At 37.0% G+C, this 26042-nt stretch overlaps 1 protein-coding gene across 1 annotated transcript; it reads right to left on the minus strand.

Moving 5' to 3' along the window:
• Positions 1 to 235: 235 nt before the first annotated feature.
• Positions 236 to 23602, minus strand: DSG1 (desmoglein 1; the record flags this gene model as incomplete). The annotated part of the gene is given in 14 exon segments (XM_006740622.3): positions 236 to 1875; positions 4323 to 4531; positions 6956 to 7028; positions 7361 to 7494; positions 9134 to 9439; positions 11063 to 11202; positions 12246 to 12505; positions 14747 to 14932; positions 15241 to 15375; positions 17098 to 17264; positions 19841 to 19985; positions 21589 to 21744; positions 23142 to 23273; positions 23540 to 23602. Coding segments are annotated over 14 exon segments (3138 nt in total), but the record flags the coding sequence as incomplete, so codon positions are not given.
• Positions 23603 to 26042: the final 2440 nt, after the last annotated feature.

Consider the following 26042-nt stretch of genomic DNA (forward strand, 5'->3'; position numbering starts at 1 on the left):
ACCCTCGCCAGTATGCAATATTCATAAACACTGCATCTACTACTAAACACAAACTAGAATCAGAAAACTCCTTGGCTCCATGGGAATTTTAGCTGAAGCCCATCTTAAGATTCAGGTTCAGACATTGCCAATTTTCCCCAAACGAATCTCACCCTATTGCCATTCTCGTATGGAAATTTCCTCCCAGGAAACATTTCCTAATTTGAGGTTTATTTGATCTAGTGCAATTATTAGGGTAGTCCAGTTTGGTGGCTTATGAGCTGGGTTGTGTAGCCAGATTTGTTTTCTTTACTGGTTAATCATGGTCTGAATATATGGTTGGATTTTTATTTCTATTCTCTGTGAAATTGATCAGTGCTGGCACATATTTCAGATTCTTCCTGCATACGTGAGCTCATAGTACACGGTTAGTCCTTTCTGAATATTGCCTGAGCTACATGGCAAATCAAAACAGAGCGAGGAGAATTGTACCAATAGCCATCCTAAGGCCAGTGCTTTTGTGTGACTGAGTTTAATTTATTCCATATGCTGGAGATACCAGACAGGCCACACAGAAGCAAAGAAGACCCTACAGGGCATACAGGCACAGAGAAGATCCTGTCTCAAGTTTTAGTTCACTGTCATGGTTCCATTAGTATTAATGTAAGAAAGAAGTTTACATATGCTAAGGAGAGCTCTTGTCCAACAGCACTGTTTCCATCTATTTTTCTCATTGTGGTTTCTCACCTCGCTCCACAGTTACTTGGCACCGAGTTGTGCATCATAAATCACATTGTTAGTTTTTTGGTGGTGGGAGTTGAATCTAAATCACCACTACTGAGAACAAGTGTGCTGGGATCCTGGCTACTTCGTATATTGTACTGTACTGTACTTTGTGATTCGACTTCGGGCTGTACTAGGGGAGGCAGATCCGAGGGTCTGGCTAAAGTGATGGTCAGAGGAGCTCCTCATGTGGCCAATGGTGGCTGTGCCCCCCATGCTGCTACTCAGGCCCCCACCTCCTCCCAGGCTACTCAGCCCAATGCCACCACCACTTAGTCCAGCTGCACTGCCTCCGCTCATCCCAGCTGGGCCACTAATTCCGTTTATGCCAGAGCCAGAAACAACCCTCTCTGTCACAATCACATTTTGGGCATTTGATAGCTCAGGGTGTATACTTAGATTGCCCATCATGCCAGAAGCTGGTCGGATTACTCTTTCTGTCACGACCACATTTGATGACTCTCTAGGATCAGGCATGGTCAAAGAGGTGGGTAGACTTGAACTTGGTGCTATTACCCTTTCTGTCACTATAACATTTGACCCATCTCTCAAGTCAGGCATCTCTAACATTCCATGCAAATCAGTGCCAGAGATTGGGCCGACCACCCTCTCGGTCACCACTACGTTTGATGTGTGTCGATTATCATGAACATGGACAGAGGGCTTCAGAGTGCCCGAGGTGGTGTAAGACTCGGTCACAGTGACATTACCATAGCCCAGAGGATCAGGAATAGGCATAGGCTGCTGTACACCAGGTCCTGAGGGGTAGGAACTCTCAGAAATGACTGTGGTGGTGCCGAAATGTGGGGAGATGTGTGGGTGTCCACCAGTGATGGGCTCTGTTCCCTGCTGAGGGCAAATCGGTTCGGTGCTCTCAGGTGGCCAAGAGGGATCAGGGTCTGGATATGCTTCAATTTCTTTTCCCAGGCTGATATCTGCCAACTTCTTAAATTTAGGCCCCAGTGTGTCCAAAAAGCTGTCATCCAAGTCTTCTCCAATGAAGCTACAACAACCCACCGAGCCAGCAGGGGAACCTACACCTTCAATGTCATATATGAGCAAACAGTCATTGGACGGGCGTCCTTCGTCTTCATCTGCATAAGCATATGCTTTCTGGATTTGTAGAGGAGAGAGAAAATGAGATTATGGATACATATTTAACAATAATAGAAGTCTTTATCATTCTTTTTTCTTCGGGGGCATTACCAAAGAAGAATATATTAGACAAAATTCTAACCTCTCCTAGAGATGCATTAAAAATCATTACATAATTTCTTTTTTTTTTTAAGATTTTATTTATTTGACACAGAGAGAGTGACAGCGAGAGAGGGAACACAAGCAGGGGGAGTGGGAGAGGGAGAAGCAGGCTTCCTGCGTAGCAGGGAGCCCGATGCGGGGCTTGATCCCAGGACCCTGGGATCATGACCTGAGCCGAAGGCAGACACTTAACGACTGAGCCACCCAGGTGCCCCTCATTATATAATTTCTTGAAAGAATTTGGTTAGAAATTGTTTTAACTATAATCCTATTAATACATTTTGACTTTTAAAATTTATTTAAATGGACTTCCCTCATCATAGTGTACTTTGGATACAAAAGCACATGCAAAAAATCACATGAATTACTTTGTAACCAATTTAGAAGGAGGTACTAGAAGTACTGAACATGAAGTACACCAAATTGTGGGGGGTTTTCTTTTCTTCTTCTTTTTTTTTTGTTTGTTTGTATAAAAAAGGTAGCTCATAGTTGATTTGGGTTCATTCAGGATTGCACTTTCCTTCCTCCAGTGGAGTGAATTTGGTGGTTCTGTGAAGATTTGCTTTTTCAGCAAAACAACAGAACATTTGACTCTGGGTCTATGCCATTTTGGAATTCAGAACTGGAAGTTCTTAAAAATAGGACCTCCTTCAATTCAAAGGTAAAGCCTACAGACATGTGCACTTCTTTTTCTTTAGGATTTATTTATTTATTTCAGAGAGAGCACGAGCAGGAGGGGGCAGAGGGAGAGAGAATCTCAAGCAGATTCCCCGCTAAGCACAGAGCCCGATGTGGGGATCCATCTGACAACCCTGAACCTGAGCTGAAACCAAGAGTTGGACGCTCAAACAACTGTGCCAGCCAGGTGCCCCAAACGTGCACTTTTATTTCGTTTTTGTCGTTTATAATACTGGATTGTAAACTTTCAGGTTAAGTATCAGAAATATCTTTATTAGCAAACCAAGTCATTTTGACATTTCATTCAAAAGTATTTTTGAGTCCTTACTATTTGCCAGACACTCAACTAGGAACTTGGCAATGCAGTAGTGAACAAAAGCAGATGAAGTCTCTCTCTCATATGGCTTACCTTTTAGTAGGATGAGACAGACAATACATAAACATATTTGTCGGGAGGTGGTAAACTCAGGGTGAAGGGATAGAGTGGCCAAGGGCAGCATCTCATAAAGTGATGTTCGATCAGAGGTTAGAATAAGGCAGCGGGGTGAGGAAAGCACATAGAATGTCCTGTGCAGAAGGAGTTGCAAAGTGCAAAAGTTTTGAGGCAGAATTGTACTTTTCATGAAAATAACATGCATTTGTAGGGACATGGGTAGGAAGCATTCCTGTGGATTCAGCAACAGGTTTCTTATTATTATCTACTGCCATCTGAAAGGCTTTTATCACTGTTTTATTTCAAGATATCAGCCACCCTCTAAACCAATAGAGTTAAAGAAGGTATTTTAGGCCAGGATGTAGAAGGACGTAGATCTATCAGAGACAGTTTCAGAGATAAGAAATCCCTGAAGGCTTAAGTATCAGATGGTGTGTAGCCACAGACAATTCTGTCTCTACCTGAGGATGGCAAAATTAATTCTTGCTGGTTCTTAGAATATTCTGGAAGTGTGCTATGGCTCTTGAACCCATACTTACTGAATGTTTATTATGTGCCTGGAACTGAGCTAGGGGGTACTGGCAACATGATGTAGAGAACATATGGACAAAGCACTAAAAACCATGGTAGACATATAAACATATTTTAGCAATGGTAGGTTCTATAAAGTCTATACACAGAGCACTACAGAAATACAGATAAAGAAACATCAATTCTGTTTGGGATGTGAGGGTTACCAGTAAAAGCTTCAGAGAGGCAGTGATATTTGAACTGAGTCTTAAAGGTTGAATAGGAGTTTATGAAAGAGATGATGGATAAAAGCATCCTGGGAGGAGCACAGCATAGCCAAAGGCATGGTGTGAATGAGGCAAAGGCACTTGGTATGTGGGGTTGGTGGTAAGGAGTAACTGAAGTTGAGGGAAGCGGTCATTTTATGAATAATCTTAATTGTCGTGTTAAGGAGTTTGGACTTCACTGCCTTGGACAAATGAGCTGGGAGCCATTGGCTGTTTTTAAGTAGAGGAGTAAAGTGATCAGTTCAGAATTAAAGAAATTTTATCCAGCAGCAGTATGATTGTCAGCCATAGACTAAAGGCTGGGAATCCGCCAAAGCCGGTTGAGAAATAGTGGCAGCCTGGAGTAGAGCCAGAAGCACAGGATGGTGAGGAAGGCATGGCGCTTGAGACCTTACCTGACAGAAGTAGCTTTCCATGAAGTTCATATTCAGACCTCCTTCTCTACATTCTCTCATAGAATTTCTTCTTAATGTTCCAGAATATTCTTGGCATATCTCAGGTACTCCTGACGTTTTAACTCCTTCTGTTAGTTCAAATCCTGTTGTTCTTTCTCCCCCTCCCAGATCTTGCATTTCTCTGCCACCATACTCATTTGTGTAAACCCCTAGAAGTGTTGATAAAATGCAGTTTACTTTCTATAGTATATTATAGACCAAAAACGAATAACTTTCTATAATGTACAGTTTCTTCACTGAAGTAAAATAAAGACAATACATACAGGGCTATAAATACAATATTGAGTTTGAAATAATATTATTAAACAGTTTGTTAATTTGTTAGTTGTTTGATGTTAATTATTTGTTGCTAATTATGTGTCGTGCTGGAAGGGGGGGCTGCATAGGCGTTATAAAAACCTATGCGTTAGTGAGTTTGATTTCAAATTGAGGGAGTTTGGGGGGAAATACCCAAATTCTCAAAGTTAAATAGTATAAGAATACCCCCCAACACAGGGCACAGAAGCATAGGACATCCAGAAGGAGACCCGAGAACCACTGGCTTTCAGAGGAGGAGCCATGGCTGTGGTGAGGGGAAAGATTTGCACGGAGACTCTTGGGTTTTCACTTGGATGCGATGGGTGATTAGAAGCCTGTTACCATATTCGAGGCAAGTTAGACCAAATGATGGCTCAGACTACGCAAGAGCCATGAATAGGGAAAGTGTTGACAGTGAGATAGGTGCCCCATGGCTTTAATATTTTAAAGATCTTGGTTTTTAGGGACAGTGTGTTCTTCATCCTTTTAGGACTCTGGTGGCGCTCGTGCTTTGTTCCAGGTTTGTGTAAAGGCTGGTAGATGTAATGAGGGGATAAATGCATAAGTAAATCCTGATGGATTTGATGATTTGACAAGGCTTGAGAACGGATTGGGTGTCAAGAATAGGGAGATAGAAGAGTCAACTGGGGCTGCTGCTTTTGAGGTGAGAGGATGTTGATGTCATTAACACAAATGGAAACATCTGGAAGAGAAATAGGTTTAGAGGCCAGTGTGTCTAGTGCTTTAAGTAAGGTGCAGTCCTACAAGCATTCCTACGTCTCTCCTATTTTAAAGAGTTCAAAGTAAGAAAGTAATGACAAGTTTGAAAAAGACTGAGAGAAAAAGAAGAGAATCACTAACTTTTTTTTTTTTTTAAAGATTTTATTTATTTGACAGAGAGAGACAGCGAGAGCAGGAACACAAGCAGGGGGAGTGGGAGAGGGAGAAGCAGGCTTCCCGCCGAGCAGGGAGCCCTATGTGGGACTCGATCCCAGGACCCTGGGATCATGACCTGAGCTGAAGGCAGACGCTTAACGACTGAGCCACCCAGGCGCCCGAGAATCACTAACTTTTTTACTCCGAGAAAAGGCAACTGATTTCAAAGATCTGAAAAGTTTAAAAGAAATTTTTTTATTAGCGTGGTAGCTATTCCCTTGCTGTGAAATTCGAATTGTTCCCTTGTTTCTGCCTGTGAACTGGTCTAGACCCCTGTTTTAAGGCATGTTGTCGTTAGAGTCTTGGTTAACCCTGTGCAAGGAGAAACTCTACCCCCGGCACAAGGCCTCAGCCAAGAACTTGGAAAGATTCTGATAGTGTTTCATCCGCTTACTTCCAATTTGAGAAACGGGACAAATCTTTTCAGGTCAACTTTATGCTCATGCTGAGAATAGATGCAGTTTATTTTTTTTGTCATGATAGCAGCTAAAGTCAGAGTGGGTTTGAATGCAGATTTTTTTTTTTTTATGGATACAGTTCAGTAATAGAAATGTTTTTCTCTTCCTTATGATTTTCTTAATAACAATTTCTTTTCTCCAACTTACTTTATTGTAAGAACATAGTATATAATATGTATATATAACATGCAAACTCTGTGTTAACTGTTTATGTTAACAGTAAGGTGTCTGGTAGTTAAGTAGTAGTTAAGTTTTGGGGGAGTCAACAGTTTATACTTGTTTTTTTGTAGATTTTCATTTATTTGACAGGGAGAGACACAGCGAGAGAGGGAACACAAGCAGGGGGAGTGGGAGAGGGAGAAGCAGGCTCCCCGCCGAGCAAGGAGCCTGATGCGGGGCTCCATCCCAGGACCCTGGGATCATGACCTGAGCTGAAGGCAGATGCTTAACCAACTGAGCCACCCAGGTGCCCCTAATACTTGTATTTTTGATTGACGGGAATCAGCATCCATAACACTTGTGCTGTTCGAGGGTCAACTGTATTTTTTTGGGTGAATAATGTTTGCTCTATTAGACAGAAAACCTGGACCAGAATTGACTTGTGGTTCTTCTCTCCTATTTATAGAGGTCCTAATAGAGTCATCTCCTAAGTACTCTCTGATGATTGAGGAAGATTTTAAAAATTCAACATATAAGAATAGTAATTCCTGGAGGTTTTTCCCTTCCCATTTGATTTGCATATTAGTCATTTAAAAATGAATGATAGAAACAATTTTAAAGATGAGATAACTGAGAAATAGTAAGGTATGCAGAGACAGAGCAGAATTCCTTCTTAGTCATTTGAGCTGTTAAAATTAAAAAGACGAAACAAAACCTTCTTACCTGAGGTGTCAATGCATTCAATTAGATTTGCATTATCAGGAGGTATGGGTGGTACACAGACAGTGGTCATATCCTAAAAGACAAGAAACATATCCCCATTTGTAGTGGCTCTTTTCTGTCTATCCTTATACAGTGGGTTTGTTCTCAAAATAGACGCAGATTCTGAAAGAATACTATTTACAAAACTTCCGAAATCCATTTAAAACCCACACTTCATTTTAGAAAGCCTTTCCTGGTTACTTCCATCTTATTTGGATGCACCTTTGACTTCTCTTCATTTTCCCCATGGGCTATCCCAGAATGAAGAAGAGCCAGACTGTGCATGATCGCCAGCATCTTGGTTCATGTGCATAAGGCTGAGTCTCGGGGCCTACCAAAGGCCATTTCTTAAAAGTTAGCACTTACTCCGGGAGGCAGCTGTGGGCCTTCCACTGCCCATGAGTGAATTGCTCCATCTGAACATTCGGGGACAGGCTCGAAGCCAGCTCCCCCACCCGGGGCGCCTTCACAATCACAGCACAGCAACAGAAATGGGACCACTGTTGGTGAAAGGATAGGAATATTGGAATATTAACAGTGGAACCACATTAAAATAAAACAACTTGCTCTTTTATGATTAAATCTGAAACCCTAATATCATTGCATTGGCTTCGAAATTCTTAGGAAAGCTTCAGAAAACAAACTGAACAACGGTCAGATACCAAAATCAATGTGAGCTTCAGTATACTAGACTGCAATCCATTGTAATTTGTTATATGGTATTCAAATGGCAAATAGTATTATACCGTTAAAACAGATTAGTCTTTCCACTGTCATTTCTCTGGAAAATATTAAAGGAGACAAAAAGGAGAGCTGCAGAGGACAGGCAATATGTTTGAGTCTTTGTGTTCACTCCTGCATGCCTTCACTTTTTTTCCTTACACACATGCCTGCCTTTTTACTTTCAGCAGTAAAATCTTACTCATGCTTCGGGTGATTATTCCCTCTATTATTTTCCTCTACATGGATTTTTTTTTCTTGAAATTACTCCCGCACAAATAGAGAACATTACACTGCCTAACAATGTCTTTCTGTTAATCAGCTGGGTTTTCTTATTCACCTAAATATGTTTCTAGCATGGAGCCTTTTATATAATATAATCTTGGTAAATGATCTGGAATGAATGGACGGATGAAGGAAAGGATGTGTAAGTAGAAAATATGACGAAGGAAGGAAAGAAACAAGAAGGAAGCGAGGTAGAGAGGAAGGAACATAGTAAGGATAGTAATAAGGGAGGGATGGTAAGAGAGGGGAAAAAGGAAAGAAAGGAGGAAAAGTATCCCGTGTATTTTGCTTTCTTGAAGATTTGCTAGGCTTAGAGAAAGCTTTGAATTAGAGGTATTTGACCCCAAATATATAATTTTTAAATCTTTATTAACTATGCTACCCAAAGGCAATCAACAATACAAAGAACAAGTTCAAAGTGAAAGTCATATATTACTTGCAGTAGAGATAATCAACACCTGGGTAATTAAGTTACTTTTATAAAATACTTAATTCTAAAGTCTTAAAATGTTGGTTAATAATTAATATGGCTAAAAAAGTGAAATTAGAGAATGATGTCTTCTCATGTATTTTATGTTATATTCTGCAAGTTTGCTTTCTCTATGTAGCCGTTTCTGACTGTTCGGATCATCTCTGATTGTCTTCTTCACTCAAATAGCAATCCGAACCAGCCTGTTATGGCACTTTCCCATGGCACTGAAACTGAATGCAAATTTTTATTCTCCAATGCACTCTAAGGGGTCAAGCAGTTTGATTTTTTTCATCTTATAGACCCAACAGCAAACAGGCATTTCTTGATAAATGCACAAAATAAGATTTGGTAAAGTAGGGGCGCCTGGGTGGCTCAGTCGTCAAGCATCTGCCTTCGGCTCAGGTCATGATCCCAGGGTCCTGGGATCGAGCCCCGCGTCAGGCTCCCTGCTCGGCGGGAAGCCTGCTTCTCCCTCTCCCACTCCCCCTGCTTGTGTTCCTGCTCTCACTATGTCTCTCTCTGTCAAATAAATAAATAAAATCTTTAAAAAAAAAAAAAGATTTGGTAAAGTATATTTTATCAAAGGATCAGAAAGCTTATCTTCTCCCCATAGTTTCAGGGGAAGAGGGACACATATGAATAGAATTGTTAAAAGTACTTACATCCTAGGACCAAGAATCCCATGATGAGCAGTCCAATGCCGGCAGGACCAAAATGGACATTATCTGAAAAACTTAATACTGGATTGACGGTTCCCCCTATCTGGGTCCCAGGGTCATCCCCCGTGGACGTTTTGTCACCTGTGTCAGTACCGCTATCACCTAGGTTTGTATTTACAGTGACACTTCCACTAGTAGTCTCACTGCTTCCAGGACTGGTGTCACCACCAGTAACGTTTCCCTTCTCAGTCCATTCAGAATCTTGAAAAACAATATTAATTGTTCCAGTACAAGTTCTTTGAAGAGTATCTGCAACAAGATTCAAAACGGAAGAAATATTTAATGCATTCAATGCAGTACTCATCGAACAATTCAAAGCCACTGTTTTTGCATCAGTAACTTATTTCAGTGTCTTTATTTTCATCGATTCAGTAACTTCCCAAATCATCCCTTGTTTGTGACTCAGTTTTTAAATCAAACCGTGATGAAGATTAGTGCTCCTGAGAGACCATCCCATATGCTGAGAAGCATTAACAGTAAATGCCATGTTGTGTGTGCTGTCATTCACCTTAGATAAATAAATCAGTCCTATTCCGCATACTATTTAAATGAATGGAAGTTACTTGTATTTGTATTTTATATGCAGTAGTTAGTTGCTTTATTCTCTCTTAGATTACCTTGACAGGGATTCCTTCATCACATCTGCACTATCTACTTCCCGTAGGATTTGAATATACCAAAATCTCTGATTAGGAACTGCTCAGTGCAGAAAACCCACAATACTGAAAGTTCAAGGTGTGATTTTTTTTTTTTTTCCTCCTTCGGAGATAAGATTTCCAAAGTCTAGCATCCACTATACAGCTATTAGGTTAGAAATGTGTCATAACTCTGAGACTCTGGCTGGACATTGGTGATTATAATTTTTACTACAGTGTAGGAATGATGCTGATGGAACATAACCCTTTTCTGTAGCCCACTTACAATTATTTATATGTAGTTGTGTCTGAAGCAATTTTTAAAAATTCCATGATAAACTTTTCTCCTGCTCTCTTCCCCTTCCAATTTTATTGAGGTACTATAAATGACATATAACATTGTATAAACACAGTGTGTCATTTTGATATACTTGTATATTGCAATAAGATTTCCACCGTAGTGTTAGCTAACATCACCATCACCTCACATGACTACCATTTCTTTTTTGGGATGAGAAAATTTAAGATCCACTCTCTTAGGAACTTTTAAGTATGTAGCAACAGCACTGTCATTAATAATCGCAAGGCAAGGCTCTGCAGTAGATCCCCAGAGCTTAATTGTCTTGTGACTGGAAGTTTGTATTTTGGACCAACATCTCCCCATTTCCCCATCCCTTTGGTGGCCAGCCTAATTTTATTTTTGTTGGTTTGGAAAAGTAATATAAGCATGCTACTTCCAAATTGTTCACACAAAGTTGTACATCAACTTTCCAAAAATTATGTAAAGTTAAGTTAACTTTGCTTCTGGACTAATTATTTGAAAGTAACTTCAGAATATTATTAAAAATTTTCATTTGTTGACATTAATAAGAACTAACATGGAATACCAGCACTCTTCTAAGTGCTTTACATGTAATAACTTCTTTAATATCTCTAAATCCCTAATGTTAGTGTCTCATTTTACAGAAGAAAAGGTTGAGGAATAAATGGGTTAAATGATTTCTCTAAAATCCCATAGCTACTAAGTGATGGTACAAGATACCAATCCAGTCTTGCTCCAGAGTTCATGGACTTGGCCACTGAGTTATACTGTCTCTCATATTATTTAAAATTTGATTCTACGGTTTTTTGCTGTTGTTGGGAAAGTGTTATCTCAAAATACAACAAATGAAACTTTAATTTCTGAGTGTATATATAATTTCCTCTAGTCAGGGAAAAAGTTAAATTGATTTCTTACCATCTATAGATAAAATTGTTCCTTGGTATTTTCCCCCAAGCATGTTATATTGTTCCATGGTAACTCTATTTCTCAAAGTAATTATGCCTGTTTTTGAGTCAACATTGAGTAGGTCAGTTGGATTATTTCCCATTACATATCTGTATTTGAAGAAACAGTATGAATTAATGTTAGCTTTCTAAAAGAGACAGAGAGACAGAGAAATTTTGGTTATAAAACATGTTTCAAGTCAGTGGTTATAACCTCTGGATATCATTGTCAATTATTAGGGACTTTATTTTTTTTCAGGGCAGGTGCCTTCTGTTTGAGGACATTCAGAAATAGAAAAGGTTTAAATTTAAGAAAAATGAATTGCTGGCAGCCATTTCTGACGGAATGATCTCGTATGCCCACTTGGATGTCAGAATAATCTTTGAATCTAGCAGTCTCATTTTCATTTGGTTTTGGTAGCATCAGAACTCTCCTGGAAGACCCAGATCCTGGGACCTCCTGGGCTGCTTCTAATTCTGAACTGTTCTCTTATCAAAGAAGTTACTTCTCCATAAGCTTGGGGCTTCATTCGCTCCCTATTTTCACTCTCCCTCCCCGTATACACGATGACTTCATAGGACTTCTTTGGATTTCCTTCTCATTTATGTATTTGTTAAACTCAAAAGACTAGAACTTAGAGAGGAGCAGAGTGGGGTGGAGAGTGGGATGGTCTGCCCTCCGTGAACTCACATCTGTGGAGTACAAGAGAGTTTATCAATATTAAATGCTGAGTAAAGTGAAGAGAGTAACTGAAATGAGCTAACTAATTCTATTTGATTTCAATCTGGGCACGTTTGCAATGGGAAAATCAGTCCATAAAATCTTCTAGGGGAATAACTGTGATATGTGGTAATCAGCTAATTGGTCAATAAAATACATAAATACAGAAATGTCAAACTTTCAAGGTCCAGTATTTTCCATATTTTACATCTTCACATTTTTTGCATTTTACTTTTTGCGCAACTGTTTTGTGTTTTCTTAAGGTCAAAGCTCTAAATTAAATAACAATTCAGTAGTTAGTGTTTTTTATGATTGAATGATAGTTTCAAAAATGTGAAAAATATTTTAGTTCAGATACTTAAAATTTCTAAAAAGAACATATATACTTTAGTTCAGCATATGGTAAAAATTATTTGGAAAATGTCAGTCTTACCTAACAGTTGTTGAAGCTTTACCTGTGTCCAAGTCAATAGCTATAAAGTCTCCCACTTTATAATTCTGTCCCATGTTACTAGTTACTACATATGTCTTTGAACCTGGACGGAACACCGAACCTTCAATTACATTTAACACCGTCACAGTGATTGCAGTTGCTGTGAGTTTATATTGAGACATAATTGAATGGTGAAATTCAGCTTTATTTCTGACACCAAGACTAAGTTGCAGATTCTTCATATCTTCATAATCTAGGGGCTAGAAAATACAGAGTGAAATAGTTTTACTCTAAAAAAAAAAACCATTCTGGAAAAAAGACAGATCCTTTGATAATAGGCAAGAAAACTCTTACATCTCTTTCTTTAATTTAATTTAAATACATACAAATACACTCTCTATTCTTTATCTTTAACGCAATATAAATGCATGAAAATATAGTAAGAAAAAAAATCCAACTGCCCTAAATCCTTAGTCAAAAAAGTTGAAAATATATGAAATGAGTTTTAATTATCCATAAAACAAATTTAAAAACTTAAAATAATACAGATGTTCAAATCCATGCATTTTGTAGTGCAAAGACAGTGTATGTTAACTTCTGTCATTCCATTTTTCTCACAAAGTAGCTCTATTTATTACAAAGTATGGGCCGAATATATAGTAGGTTCAATCATTTGACAGGTTTTATCCATAAAGAACTATTTAGTAGAAATTTTACTCCTGTAAATGTGACTTCTTTCAATAAGCCCGGTAATAGTTGTATAAAAATAATAAAAATCCTTATTTTCTTCAACATATTCTGGAAAAAAATTATTTCAAGTAGCCATTTTCATTATGAAAGTTGGTGTCACTATCTACTACTTATGAAATTCACAAACAACTATGCATTTTGCCCATAAGTTCCAAATATATTTTTCTAAATTTTCACATGAGAGTAATTTAGATGATTCTCGATTCACACATCAAACTCTCCACTTAGTAAAACCTTCAATCTTGGCTCCAATGTTGGCTTTATTTGTAATTCCAAGAATGGCTATAAAATCATGTATACACATACCTCACACACGCACACACATAACAAAGGAATTAATATATGATGTCATGCTTGGGAGAAAAATCAACATTACTCCCATTTTACCGATAGAGATGTTGAGGATAAATAGACTAATTTTTTAAAGTAATATCATAGTAAAAAAAATAAATAAAGTAATATAGTAGTTTGGGGTGAAATAGATTAGGACTGTTTCCCCAGCATGGAATCATAGATAGGATAGTGATGACTATATGAACTTAATAGCTAGAGAAACCTACATTTGAATGTCAGCTGTACCACTTACGAGCTATCAGAACTTGAACGGATAATGTACTCTCTCTCAACTGCAGTGTATTAATCTACAGTATGGGCATATAACTTAATTTGCAGGGATGCTGTGAGGAATAAATGAAAGCATCTGCATTCTGCCTCAGTAAATGGAAGCTATAGGCATGGGGACACTTTATGAATAACTGAGGTAAATGATCACACATTCTTCTGGGAACAGAATTCCTTAGAAGTCTATTTCCCAGGACTATTCTGAAGGAAGGAAATAGTTAAAAAAAGGGACTACATTTTACCATAAAGAATCCACGAGTCTTCTAACACAGGCTCAAACCTTCACTATTAGCTCCCTAAGAGTCACATTTTTTTTCCCCTCAAATCTTAGAGGAAATTCTACCTCTGGTACATGAAGTGGATCATTAATATAGTGGGGACATAGGAGAATTCTGTTGACTTGGACCAACTCTCTAGTATATTTATGTTCATAATAAGTCCTGGTCAGCAGCCGGAGGGAGATGGGAATGTGATAATTCTGTAATTACAGTAATTTAATTTTAATTTTATAAAAACACACCGGAGGACTAAACAACTTTTAATTTACATGAGAAATATTCTCAGTGCATAATAATTAATGTACAATGTTGGCAAAGACACATTTTTTAAAGCCATGTGAAACCTGCTTAAAAAATATTCTTCAAGGGCGCCTGGGTGGCTCAGTGGGTTAAACGATGGCCTTCGACTCAGGTCATGATCCTGGAGTCCAGGGATCGAGCCCCGCATCGGGCTCCCTGCTCAGCAGGGAGTCTGCTTCTCCCTCTGGCCCTCCCCCCTCTTATGCTCTCTCTCTCATTCTCAAATAAATAAATAAAATCTTTAAAAAAAAAATAAAAAAGTATTCTTCAAACATCTAAAACAAAACCTTAAGCATAAAATAAGATTCATTTTTAGAAATGCTCTTAATTTATATGATCTGTGAAGGAGTAGTGTATTAACAGAAGAGAGTTTCAAGTTTAATGCCTGTTTTCATAAAGTGATAATAAGCAGAAAAACTATTTAAAAACTCTATAATCATATATCATTTTAAAACATGGTAATTTTTATTCTTTCACCCCCCCAATTTTGTGAATTATTAACATTTTGAAAGAGACCGAGAAAACAAAATATTTAGGACAATTATACCATACCTTAATAACCTTTAAAATTCCCATATTTGTCCTTTCATTCATTTCTATGTCAAACCAACCTCCCTCATTTCCGGAGATAAAGAAAATTACTGCCATCCAGTTAGCTGAGTACTCTTCATCCAAATCGATTACTCTAATCTGGAGCAAATCTGAGTATAGAGCATTTTCTTGAACATTAACGGAATACTGAAACGAGAAGCAAACAAATCTTAACACTAACTGTGTGAGTGAGAGAAGAACTATCCTGGACTTACAAAGAATTTTAATAGTCATTCATTATTTAGAAATGAAATCTGTGTTTATAGGCTCATGCTTCACTGTCCAAATACATATATTTTTCCTAGGTATTATATAAACAAACACAAGACAAAGTACGTGTCTACATTTGGGTTGTATGTGACTAAAGATAACATGGACCTCTGTAAACAGAATTGTTTGAACAAATTTTAGAATGTAATGAATTGAAGTTATTAATTTCAAGGTCAAATACTTACGGAAGACAGTTCCATGTATGGGATGTTATCATTAACATCGAGGATTTTAATGTTGCACTCACACTCTGCTGACATACCATCTGCTCCACCATCTCGGTCTGAGCCTCTCACAGCAAGGGAATACTGGCTATATTGCTAAAAGCACACATTACAAAAAAATATCACAGTTGATCCACACAGTCCTTATTCTGTCTCATGCAAAGTTCTTTTAAAATGTTGGCTCAACATTTACTTAAATCTATGATCAAGATGCAGTAACACAGAATATTGAAAATCCACAGATCTCACCTGAATCAATATGGCAGTTGCCACGTCTATTTCCTAAAATGTTTATCCAGCATCATTTAAAAGAAAGAACACATTTAAAGGCCTCATGCCTGATTATATGTCCAGGGGTTGAAAAAGTTTATAAAGGGTAAAGTGGACCAAAATGCTTAGGAGGAGAGAGATTAAGGTTTACCAAGTATTTATGACATGAAAATTCCATGCCGTAAATAATCAGCCATGGAATGTGCAAGAAAAATAAAGAGATAATGAATGGTTTATATTTCTGGGAGGTGGGGGTAGTGGGCTGAAGCAGCGGAGTTATTGATAATCTATCTTCTTGATTCTACTCAATGGTGCTTAAATTTTTAGAAGTTGGCAAAAGCAATGAAGCCTTTCCCAGACACATGAATGCACACATCCTCATTCAAAACTGTGGATATAATTTTAGAGGATTCATAGTTAGGAGTCATCTTGAGGTTTCTCCATGAACTCCAGGTTAAAAATAATCTGCTTTGGTGGCTTGCTAGTGACTTTACTTCCTTTAATTTCTAGAGCTCTTCGCCACTAAACCTCTTTTGACATTAAAGGACTCTCAGTGGGCCCTTTAAAGAAGTTTGAGCGAGAAAACGTTAATAGTCAGTTTCTTCTGATGGTTATTTTCAAACAAGTGCAAAAGGAGATATAGGTAACTTAGGAACTGATAGGATTTGGATCATTAAAGGTGAAAATCATCTGATTTATTTTAAGCCTAGGAGTCATTAACAGGGGAATTGTCATTTCAAAGTAACTATAGTAATTAAAATAAAATTTAATTAAGTACAAATTCAAAAGTAAAACTTCTTCATTTATATCCTTAAAATACACACAGATCAGGTAAATCCTATCAGTATTTTTAAAATGAAAAAGTCGGTACTTTTATATTCAATGGGACCATATGTTATTAATAGAAACCATGCTGATTCTAACTTGCTAACAATCACTAATTATTTTCTTATTCGTAAATGAAAAGATTGGTCTAGATGTTACTCAGTTGCTATCCATCATTCTGATTCTGTGATACATTTCCCAAAGTAATCAGGGGACTGTCAGTAGGTGAGATATAGGAAGGAAAAAGAAGAATTCTGTTGTCAGATGAGCTTAGGGTATTCTGGGTTAAAGAAAGAGAAGCAAGTTCTTAGCCTGTAAGAATTCTTGGAGTTTCTACCATGTTCATGCATTGTGACTTGCCAAGATGGGGGACATAATAACAATTGTTTCTTAAATCTATTTCAATATAAATCACACTTTTTTTTTTTGAAAAAGAGCTTTTGCCTCTGCCTTATGTATATTCTTGTGTACTTTCAGAATATAGTTTTCTTAAATTAAGGCAAATAAATATTAAGTAGGATTGAATGAAAAATGACGGTTTAAAATGTATTTGAGGAATCCCTATTTTTTCATTCTGAAGGTATTTCTTATGTCATTACCATTATGTGAAAAGGTTATATAATTATAACATATTGTTTTCTTTTTCTTTGTTTCTTAGGTACTCTTGCTTTTAGAATCACTTCCTTTGAAACTAACAAACCACTCAAAGAAAAAGAAAATTACCTCTCTGTCTAGAAAGTTATTCATTGTTCGAATTTCTCCAGTGTTTCTGTTGATAATAAACATTGGTGAATCAGAAGGTTCCTGTCTTATGATCTTGAAGGCTATTTTTGAGTTCAAATTATTTGGTTCATCTGCATCAGTAGCATTGAGTCTCATCACCAGTGTATCTAGAAATCAAGGAAAATTGGTTGTAAGTGGACAGTTTACATTTTCGTTATAGGATAGTATACTGCTTTTCTAACAAGGCATTAGGGTTGGTTCGTCTGTATAATGTATGCGCTACGATTTCTCCTTTCTACTTCTTCAACATATCATTAGCTTAGCTCCTTTCTATACCTTTGCCTTGACAAAAATACCACATTTTATCAGGAACTTACACATTACTGATAGTTAGAAAATAAAGAAATGTTTTAACTCTGCCTTTCCTTTTCTTATTCTAGTATAATCCTTTTTTTTTTTTAAGGCTGCCGTTGTGAAATAAAATGATATTAAAGCCAGACCAGCTCTTTCGCAACTATAGAACTTTCTAGCTCTATGACTTTGGCTTCAGTTTCCACATCTGTAAATGGGGACGATAACAGTACTGTCCTCACTGAGTTCATGAGAGACTTGATCAGTTTAATGAGAGAAAATCATAGAAAGTTCTGATTGACTGATGTATACTCAATAAATGTGTATTATTGTTCTGTTTTGCATGGTCCCTAGTGAAGTGCTAGGTAACTATTAGGTTGAAAAAGGTGCTTGTTTAACTACATACTTTGTCTTATCCCTTATCTTTTCTGTGAATCTTATAAGCCATTTCGATGAAGGACACTGAAGAAGGAAAAGCTGCCAGTGTTCATAAACTAGAAATCTCTACACTCAACTCTGTTTCAAGCACAGTTGTCCTGTCTTTAAACACAAATGCAACAGAGTATCTCCCTTCTCCCTCCCATTTTCGCTCTCAATCTCTGTGTGTGTTTGTGTAATTCATTTCAGCATTCTTTTAAAAATTTTTTCAGTAGGCATTTAATTATGGTACATTCATATAGTAAAATCCAATGCAGCTATTTTTTTTTTAAAGTTTTTTTTTTTTTTTTTATTCATGAGAGACAGAGCAAGAGAGAAAGGCAGAGAGAGAAGCAGGCTCCCAAGGAGCAGGGAGCCCGATGCGGGACTCGATCCCAGGACCCTGAGATCATGACCTGAGCCGAAGGCAGATGCTTAACCATCTGAGCCACCCAGGCGCCCCCAATGCAGCTATTAAAAAGAATGAAGACATCTTCATTTCCTAATATGGAAAAATGTTAAAAATATATTTAAATAAAAATTTACATTATGGATTTGTATATAAAATATCTTCCCATTTGTTTCCAAAAGCATGTTTATATAATCATAAACATATGTATCTAAGTAACTAATGATGGTGTTTGCCTCTTAAGAATGGTACTAGGGAAAACAAAGAATGGATTTTTATTCCATTTTTACTTTCCATATTGTGTGAATTTTTACAACAAACATTTTTTAAAATGATATTTTAGAATGGATACCTATTCAAAATATAGGTATAGTATTAGTATTTTAATGAATAAAAGTAAAATGTGATGATTTTTGGAATTTATAAGAAATTATACCACTCAAAGGTTAAAAGTAACTATGGTAAATTGAAATTTTGAATTCAAATGAGATATCATCTCTGCTATTTTTAATATATTTAGGACAATCTTCACCAGTGTGCTAGGCAGTTAATTCTCAAGTGACTGAATATTTGGCAGTTGAAATGTTGCCATTTACAGTAATCCACAAGGAGGACACTGTACCTTTAGATTGCCAAAACTCTTATAGGTAAATAGTCTATCTAGTTTCTAGGTTTTCTGGTACCTCTCAACTAACTCCACTTGAGACAATCAGCTTTCAGTATGCATGGTGGGCCAAACAGGATTAAGTTTATAGTACATTTCAAATACATAAAATTGGTAACTTGAGTAAAAAGCAAGCAAGGCCTGTATTTATTTCATCATATATAAAAAGGGAAAACAATGCTTGTTTAGTGTTCATTTATTGTCAACAAAAGCTCTTGAAGATTATGGTCACAAAATAGATCGCCTGGAAGTGATTTCTACTAATGACTTTAAAGTAGGTTTAAAAAAAGGGTAGGGGGGGGCACCTGGGTGGCTCAGTCGGTTGGGGGTCTGGCCCTTGATTTTGGCTCAGGTCATGATCTCATGGGTCACGGGATAGAGCCACATGAAGGGCTCCACGCTCAGTGGGAAGTCTGCTTGAAAATTCTCTCTCTCTGCCTCTCCCCCCCTCTGCCACTCTCGCTCTTGCACTCTTTCTCTCTCTCTCTTAAATGAATAATAAAAAAAAAGTCAGTATGAACAGAAGTGGATGAGATTGTCCTTCAGAGCAGCCCGGCTGGGAGGCTAAATCTCCTTCCAGTACTCCTGCCACCACCGTACAAAGTATTTTGGGATTTCTCCTTAGGAATCTAAAAAACAGCTGCTGTGTGAGTTACATGAGAAAATCTTTCTCATTTCTTTGGAGTTGCTCCATGGGTATGCCAGATTAGAGCTGCCACCACAGTTGAAGGGAAAGCCGTTATGGAGACTTCTCATGCCTTTCTGTCCTGAATGCTTTTCTATACTTAATCTCTTACATTCATGATGAAGTAGTGCCTTCTTAGTTTGGCCTCTCATTGCTTGGCTAAGAGTGATCTGGAAGTCAGTATATTCTTGTTTACTTAATAAGATGGATTACTTACTTGCATTAGAATTTTCTTCTATTTGTCCTACAAAAGTAGACATAGAAAATAGCGGAGGGTTGTCATTTATATCCAAAACCCTGACTCTGAGCTCAAGAGGCCTCTCTAAATCTTGACCCAGTGAATTCAGAGCCCTGCAATAGATCTAGGAGAGAAGATAAGAATAATTATTTGGTGTCCAGATATTTATTAAGTTCTTACTTTGTTTGGGCACTATGCTAGGCACTGTGGGTAACCAAAAAAACTAAGACATATTATTTCCTACTAGAATGTAGGTACCAGAAGTACTTATAATCGATAAGGGGAGGCAAACACAAACTCAAAATACCATTTGAAAAAAAGTAACATGATAAGTTATTTAAAAGAAGAATAAAAATAGTATGACATCACAGGAGGATGTAATGATTGAGAAAGATCTTGAAAGAGAATTTCAGCAAGTGTAACTGGTATTTGGCAAGATGTTCCAAGCAAAGGGATTTATGTGAGGAAAGAAGCAGAGTAATGAAAATGCGTTGTTTCAAATTAGGGGTGGGGGCTATTGGCTTTGAGGATGGGGTAAAGGAGAGTCACATGGGGGCTTCAAAGGAAGGTAATATTCATAAGCTAGGTGGTGACTATGTGGGTGTTCATATTATTATTGTTATTATTATTATTTATATATGAAGTGTATATAAGTATAATGTATGCTGTTTTACCTGTGTAGTATATTCATATAAAAATGCATTGTGCTTCCAGAAAAACTAATAGGTTGGCATGCTGACCTCGAGAGTTTGTTGTTAAACATTGTCAGAGGTAAGGCAGGAATACAGATTTGGAATAGAAGACTAAGGAATTAAAGTAGCTTAGGCAGTATGACTGAAAGCACAAGCATCCATTCCTATTTGAACATGTTTGGGGATATGGATGGATGGGGTTTTAACTGAAGAGCCTACAAGATCAAGGAAGGTTTTCTGTATTTCCTTTTTATTTTAAGTATTAACAAGTGTTGACCATGATGATAAATGGAAATGGAAGCAGGCAAGGAGCAAGCAGAAAAGAGATGATAAAACAAAGTTGATAGAATAAGGCTCTTGAAGAAACGGGTGATTATGGAACAATGGATACCTCTTGAGGGTAAGCTGTGGGAAAAAGCAGAAAATTAATCCTGTTTTTGGATTTACGGCAGAACATTTCTGAACCAGGGGAGAGAGAATTGTGGGAGTGTGTGATGGAAGGCCTCAGACTTTTTAACGAAGTTGGTCATCATGTCAGCTGCTTAAAGTGGAAATGAGGTTTGAAGTTTTATCATGGCCGCTGTCAAGTATGGAGGTATGATTCAGTTAAGGATGGATTAGAGTGTTTCCAAAGCACATTCTGAGCTCAGGTGAGCTGGAGCAATGTGGATTTATAATAAAGTATGTTTACTCAGAAGAGGCTCCCTTAGTGGCTCAAAAATCATTACTTGAGAGCTAAAGAGAACCAATATTCTCAGGTGAATTAAAGAAAAAGAAGAGTTAGGCCCTTGCCCTTCCAAACAGATATTCCAGCTTGCCACCAGGGACAGACTGAGGCTAATGTTTTTGCTAAGGCATTTCAGCAAGGCATTTCTCCTAATCTCTTCGTTTCTGTTGGGTCATGAGATGCTCATGAATTGGGACAACCAAAAATAATTTTGGGATTTCTGAAATCAAATCAAATATGATCCGAAGTTAAGGTATTCCAAAAATAATGTAAGCCTGAACATATATATTGACGTGGAGCCTACTTACAATGAAAAACGGGGTGACCTCTCGATCAACAATGGATGTGATATTAATTTCACCAGTTTTTTGATTAATGATGAAGATTCCATAAGGTGGCTGATCAATTCCTACTCCAGAGATGCGGTATGTAACTTGCTGGTTTGCAGCACAATCTGAGTGAATCTGCAGAGAGAGCGCAGGTGAAAATGTTACGGAGAGCAAATAAAAAGTGTTAGGTGTGATTAACAACAGCTACCTTTCTCGAGAACTGTCAAATGTAAGTACCTGTTATCTTTTGGGAAATGCTGGAAATAGTTATTTTTCTAGTTACAACTCTAGTATTTTCCATAATAACTAGCAATGTAATAAAAGAAATTCAATTTCTATTTCTACCAAATAAGAAAAAAATATTATTTTTAATAAATCCAGGACTAGGCAGTCATCATTCATTCATTCATTTATTCATTCATTCAACATTTACAATTGATCGTATTATTTTCCTGCTCTGTACTAGCCCTGGTGCTAGAGTAGGGAACTCCTTGCCCTCTTAAGGAGTTTACCAGTATTGTCATTATATAACTTTGATCTCCCGATCCAAAAATTTTTTAAAATGTAAAGTTTTAGAAGAAAATCTTAAGTAGATTTATGTAGTTGGCAAGAGTCATCTGACTCTGTGTAGAAGCCCTTAATTCTGAAAATGGGGAGGATGTATTATCAGAAAAGTAAGGAAATTGTCCCAAATAAGTGGTCTATAGAAGCTGGGATTCTTTCTTTGAAATGAAATATTGTATGACTCTAAGCAAATCTAACTGGGGAGTCTCTGTATATCTGTCTGAATGTGTGTGTATATTTGTGTATGTGTCTATGTATGTGTATATATATCTCTGTGTGGGGATGTATTTGTGAGTGTATGTGTGTGTGTTTGTACAAAGGAAGACAAAGGGAAATGAAAGGAAAAGAGTATGAAACAGGGTACATTGTGAATTCTTATTAAAAAAAGCCAAAAGTAGGAATTCAATTCTAGTAGGTGAAGGCAGAAAGAATACAGATTAAAATAGTCCCTCTGAGTGTGCTGTTAAATTCATTATTTAAATCACTATATTTATCTACCTAGAATTTGGGGTAAATTATGATCATGTGTATTTATTTTACCTATGAGATGCATCAGTGTTTAACTGTTTACCCCAGTGCCTAAATTTCTTAATTTATCCTTTTCATGGCTTCAGTTTTCATAATCTGAGTGACTATAGTTCGGTTTTGTATCATAACTTCTCAGTGAGTTATATTCATAAAATACTTAAGAGACAGGTTCTTTCGATATTTAACACCATCCATTCTGTTTTTGTTTTTTAAGATTTTATTTATTTGACAGAGAAAGAGAGACAGCGAGAGAGGGAACACAAGCAGGGGGAGTGGGAGAGGGAGAAGCAGGCTCCCCGCTGAGCAAGGAGCCCGATGTGGGGCTCGATCCCAGGACCCTGGGATCATGACCTGAGCTGAAGGCAGACGCTTAACAACTGAGCCACCCAGGTGCCCCTCCATTCTGATTTTTGATTTTACACTTTGGTGTTGATACTTACTTTGGCGATTGGGTTCCTCTTTGAATTGTCTTCACCTTCACGACAGGCTGCAGCGAACTTGATCCATTCACGTTTTTGCCTCCTGATTGAATGCCACTTGATGGTGCCATTTTTGGTGTTGTAATCTCTTACCTTGAATGGGCACGATAAAATAGTGATATCTATGAACTTTTATTCATAATTCACATGCCACTGAAGGTTTTGAAGGAGAGGGTAATTGTAATATCAGAAAGAGAGGATGTTTAATTGGGAAAATTGGTGATTTTGATAATCTATTAATTTTAGCATAACATTATATTTTTACTTATAAGGATGAATTTTCTTTGGAAAATGTGTTGTTACTCCCAAACCATTTTCCTTGTTTTTAATTTGGAAAAGATAGATTTGCTGTATATTACCTGGATTCGAAATTCACTGTTAACTTCCACCACCACCTATAAAAAACAAAATAATAACAGCAGTTAATTTTTATTGAGTGCTTTATAATTCATGTTATCCAATCATTTTAAAAAGTCAAATAAATCTTGTGAGTAATTAGAATTATTCCATCAGTCCGGATAGCAGATGGATCTGGCTTCTCTCTCAGGTCTAATGATGATGCTATGGATTCCTTTTCTTTTTGTCTTTACTTTTCAGTTATGCCCTTCTTTTTAATCACTTTTATTTTTTAACCTCTTTTTCATTCTTTGCCTATGCAGATACTTGTTATGATATGAACTAGGATATTGAACCCAGAGGGAGTGAGGGTTGGAAATTTAGGCTTTCTTTGTAAATCTTGTGCCTAAGGAGCTAGGGATACTCTGATGTTACTCAGTGATATTCAGTAGTAAGTTATGATACTTAAACTTCTGACTATAGTTCCAGGATCTGACTAGCCATCGACGGAAATAGAAAAAAAAGTGTTTTGGAGTGAAGAAAGGACATGAAACGGAAAATATCTGAAAAGTTCCAGAATATTTGCTCCTTCATATTCTAATTCTAAATGGAAGATTTTCTAGTATTTTTGAAAATCTTAAGATGATAGATTTACTTTGAAATATGAGAATAAAAAGTTCTAAAATAAAAGCAAATAATTTCCTCTGTAAAAATGAGTTCCTGCAGATATAAATGCATCCTTCTATAGTTCCATAGTAAGGAGAAGAAATTGTAGGCATGTAGGGACAAATTAGTGGGTAAGCAACTTCCATTAGTCTCTTCTTCAGCGTTAAACAATTTCCTTGCCCAACAAATGAGCTACTCAAGCAGAGGTCTGCCTTGTTTCAACTTGGCCTCAATCTTTACATACGATTTGTAGTGAAAGATCAGGATAATTTAAATTACTTTTCTCTAAAACCCAAAGGCATTTCTAAAAAGACAGACATCTATATATCAAGTTTAATGTGTCAATATACTTAAGACAGAGTAAAATACCTATCTAAAAAATTAGGTGTAGGGGTGCCTGAGTGGCTCAGTTGTTAAGCATCTGCCTTCAGCTCAGGTCATGATCCCGGGGTCCTGGGATCGAGCCCTGTGGAGCCCCGCATCGGGGTCCCCTGTTCAGCGGGAAGCCTGCTTCTCCCTCTCCCACTCCCCCTGCTTGTGTTCCCTCTCTCGCTGTTTCTCTCTGTCAAATAAATAAATAAAATCTTTAAAAATAAAAAAATAAAAAATTAGGTGTAGATGTGAAGGTTAATTTGCATTTATTAAGTTTTAACTTGCACTTGGAGTCATTAAAGAAGGTGTAAATCCTTAGTTTTTATTTATCCCTAAATACAAAATTTTCAACTATTTGAATTTTTTCAGAATTGCAATGTATGAAAATTATCACAGACTTCTTCTGTATCACTGATAGAAGAAATTTTAGCTTGCATTTTAAAAATACTAATAAGAGTAATTTCAAAATATAGTAAGTTACTTTTTATAGTTTTAATCTCACCAATAGATAAAAATAAAATTTTGGTTTTCAAGTACATATTTTTCAAAAATTGTTATAATTGATAATTCAGGAAAATACGTATTTTTTGGTTAATAAGAGTAGTGTAAAGAGATTTTTTTATAGGAATTATATACTCATGGTATATATTTAATGTTTATTATTATTATCACTGTTACAATTCACTGAATAGTGACTAATTACTAGACAATGTATTTAGAGAAATCCATGCATTCAATCTTCACAAATACATGTGGTCAATACTATAATTTCATTATCTCCATTTTACAGATGAGGAAATTGAGTTTGGAATACTAATTTATGGCTAAATATTACCCAATACAATTCAGCCTAAATTTGTGCTTGTGGTATGGGTTTTACAATGAAATGCAAGATAACCTATTCCAACTAAATTACTAATAAAATATACAGCGGAGAATTGACATTACAACTTTGAGAATTCAAGCCATTCTGATTTTAATCTCATCTCATATTAGCCTTACAATTAAGAATGTTCATGTATAACAACAACAACAACAACAACAACAGTAATAGGAATTCCAGGGGGAAAAGAAGTAGATGGCACAAATGGTTTGGATGAGTAACTGAAATGTTATTGTTGAGTCCCTCTCGGGTGTAGAATTAAGATAATGTTACTTCTTGCTACCTATGAACTCATGAGCACTCTCTCCTCTCATTTGTGGGTGTGGAATGGGGGTGTGGGGATACCTTCTTTGTCTATTTGGAAGCCATTTCTTCATAGCTACAGAGTTGTGTAGGCATCTGTTATATGTCTTGCACTTCCCTTCTGCACTGAAGTGTCAGAGCCTACTGTTTGTTGTGGAGAACTATGTCAGATGACTAATAAACCTTCCAACTTTATGAAGCTGGGTCATTCTTTTTCCCATGAGAAGCAATTTAGGCAGAAGACCAAGTCAGTTTCACCATAGTGTCAGTCTCCCAATTGAATTAGTAATTAAAAAACTGCC

This window comes from Leptonychotes weddellii, chromosome 13 (genome assembly GCF_054177405.1).
Source record: "Leptonychotes weddellii isolate Sample4059 chromosome 13, ASM5417740v2, whole genome shotgun sequence".
Classification (NCBI taxonomy): domain Eukaryota; kingdom Metazoa; phylum Chordata; class Mammalia; order Carnivora; family Phocidae; genus Leptonychotes; species Leptonychotes weddellii.